The 3,018-nt window shown below is 28.9% G+C and overlaps 1 protein-coding gene across 1 annotated transcript; it reads right to left on the reverse strand.

The window, feature by feature from the left end:
* Positions 1 to 2,100: 2,100 nt before the first annotated feature.
* LOC126767362 (uncharacterized) lies at positions 2,101 to 2,769 on the reverse strand. Its single transcript, XM_050484893.1, has one exon. It carries the CDS (start codon positions 2,767 to 2,769, stop codon positions 2,101 to 2,103), a length of 669 nt encoding a protein of 222 aa, XP_050340850.1.
* Between the last annotated feature and the right edge of the window lie 249 nt (positions 2,770 to 3,018).

The following is a 3,018-nucleotide window of genomic DNA, read 5'->3' on the forward strand; positions in this document are numbered from 1 at the left end:
GGGCTGGGGTAAAGCCCGAACCCCCCGTTCGTCCGCTGTGCTCATAATGCATAGTCATAATACCTATTGATATTGGTTGGTATTGTTTCCAAGCCATTTGTCGGTTTCGTCATTTTCCGCTTTATTTTCGACCATTGCTTCAGTGATTTCTATTGTCTGCATTTAATAAATGACTTTTTTAATTTTTTTATTATATTTCTTTTGAATATTTATTTTTTATTTTTTTATTTTGTATTGAAGAATATTTAATTTTTTTTAATTCTTTAAATTTTTGTAATTTTTTTAAAAATATTTTTTTAATATTTTTTAAAGCTTTTTTTTTAACTCCTCTTTACTGGCGTAAAAACCGCTTATGCGTTTATATTTTTAATTAATTGTTGTATTTTTTGTAAATTTTTTTATTTTATTTTTAATTTGTGTTCATATTTTTTTATATTAAAAATTTGGTTTTTAATTTTGTTTTAATATTTTTGTAATATTTTTTTTTAATGTTTCTTAAATTTAAATTTTTTTAATATATTTATATATGTATGTACATACATATGTACATGCATATATTTTTTTTATCTTTTTCTTTTTATATTTTTTTCTTTAATTTTTTTAATTATTATTTTTAAATTTTTTAAGTTTGTTTTTTTTTTTAATTTGTTTTTAATTTTTTTCTTCTAATTAAAAAAAAAAGTTACATTTCTTACTGATATTTGTTCGTATCTCTTGGACTTTGTCTGAACTGCTAATATATATGTATGTATATTTTTTAGTTTTTTAATATTTTTTAAAATATTTTTTTTTTAAGTTTTTTTTATTTATTTATTGTAGTTTTTTTTTTAATTTTTAATATAATATATATTTTTTAAGTTTTTTTATTTTAATTTCTTTTGAATATTTAATTTTTATTTTTTTTTATTAATATTTATTATAATATTTATTTTTTTGTTAATTCTTTAAGTTTTTTGTTATTTTTTTTATTTTTTTTTCAAGTTTTTTTTTTAATTCTTCTTCACTGGCGCAGAAACCGCTTGCGGTTATATTTTTAATTATTTGCTGTATTTTTGTAATATTTTTTTAATTTTTTTAATTTTTTAATTTGTGTTTATATTTTTTTATATTAACAATTTGGTTTTTAATTTTTTTTAATAGTTTTATAATATTTTTTTAATGTTTCTTAAATTTAAATTTTTTTAATATATTTATATATGTATGTACATACATATGTATATTTTTTATCTTTTTCTTTTTATATTTTGTTCTTTAATTTTTTTAATTTTTACTTTTAATTTTTTTTAAGTTTTTTAAATTTGTTTTTAGTTTTTTTTTCTGGTTTAAAAATTTTTTTTTTTTTACTTTTCGGATTGATTTTTGTTCGTATCTCTTGGATTTTTTCTGAATTGCTAATATATGTACATACATACATACATATCGTCACCTGAAATGCAAAATAACGTAACAACATTTTCGGAAATTTACAGTGGCATGAATGAAACACGAAATAAAATGGAACAAGAGTGAAAAAAAAATTTTAATATTGGTTAAAACTGGTTCATATATGAGCGCAGAACCTGAAAATGTTGGACATATGTAATATTATGTATATAATTTGAAGTAGTGAATCGTGATCAATAAGACACTCAATTTTGAATTTTTTGATGATACGTTATTTTGCATTTCAGGTGACGATATACATTTTTTAATCTTTCAGTATTTTTTTAAATATTTTTTTAAGTCTTTTTAATTTATTTATTGTAGTTTTATTTTTTAATTTTGTTTTTTTGAATATTTTTAAAATTGTTTTTTATTTTTTGTAGTGGTTATTGTACGATGCGCACACGGTGGCTGCCAGCAGGAGAAGAGAGTTGATCGTATGATGCGTAGTCCTATATAGTAATGACAGCGGGCGTCCTCAAGCCTAACGGTTAACTATGTATTCCTTGTTTCGCTTTGTGTCGTATTCGTTTCAGCGTTGCTTGTAAGCCAGGCGCAGCTGACTTGCTGACATGATATTATATTATAATATATTATATTGTGGCTCGTCCCACAAGTACTCCCCTTCTAGGAGAACGTTATCAAAATTATTGATAATTTAGGAAGATGATTAGTAGTTCAGCGGAATCTAACCCGTCTTTTGGGTGATGGTGTAGATAAATTGGAATCGGATTCAGATGGGCGGTATGATGAGGACGAAAATCGAGATGTCCCAGGTTCAGATGACTCTGGCGAAGTTAATGTAGTTAGCGTAGTATTGTTGTCATCGTCGTTGTTCTGCTCACTCTCGTTGAGCTTATCGTCGGGAAGTAGATAAACAGGCTTTAGTCGGTCGATCGAAACTGTAGTGTTTTCGCCTCTGACGTTTACGATGAAATATTTTTCGTGCTTTGAAATGACTCGGTGTGGTCCTTCATAAGGTGAAGTGAATGCGTGGTGTGGAGCGTCGCGACGAATAAAGACGTGTGAACATGTAGATAATTCTTTGAAAATGAATGTTTTTCTCTGACCATGTCGGACGATGGGTTGTGGTGCAAGCTCTGCGAAGTAATTCCTCAAGCGTAATGCCAAATTGGATGGTGGCAAACCAGATCGTGGCGAAGGCGCTAGGAATTCACCTGGTAAACGAATTGGCTCTCCATAAACGAGATCGGCAGGAGTTGCGCCAAGATCTTCCTTCCAAGCGGCGCGAAGTCCAAGGAGAACGATGGGTAGCATGTCGACCCATGAGTTGTTTTCGTGACAACGAATGGCATCCTTCAAATGTTGGTGAAGACGTTCCACCATTCCATTCGACTGCGGATGGAAAGTGATGGTATTTATATGTTTACTGCCGAGGAGACCGGCGAGAGCGTTAAAGAGTTGGCTCTTAAACTGTGTTCCTTAGTCCGTTGTGATTTGTAATGGTACACCGTTGCGGCATATCCATCCAGCAAAAAGTGTGCGGACAACACATTCGGCGTCGATACTATCAATGGGAAATGCCTCTGGAAACCTGGTGAAACGATCGATGATTGTCAAGCAGGAGCGATACCC

Source organism: Bactrocera neohumeralis, unplaced genomic scaffold (genome assembly GCF_024586455.1).
Source record: "Bactrocera neohumeralis isolate Rockhampton unplaced genomic scaffold, APGP_CSIRO_Bneo_wtdbg2-racon-allhic-juicebox.fasta_v2 ctg5788, whole genome shotgun sequence".
Classification (NCBI taxonomy): Eukaryota; Metazoa; Arthropoda; class Insecta; order Diptera; family Tephritidae; genus Bactrocera; species Bactrocera neohumeralis.

Bases quoted from the DNA above. Each gene is read 5' to 3' on its own strand.
- LOC126767362 (XM_050484893.1), bottom strand. From the start codon at position 2,769: ATGGTGGAACGTCTTCACCAACATTTGAAGGATGCCATTCGTTGTCAC.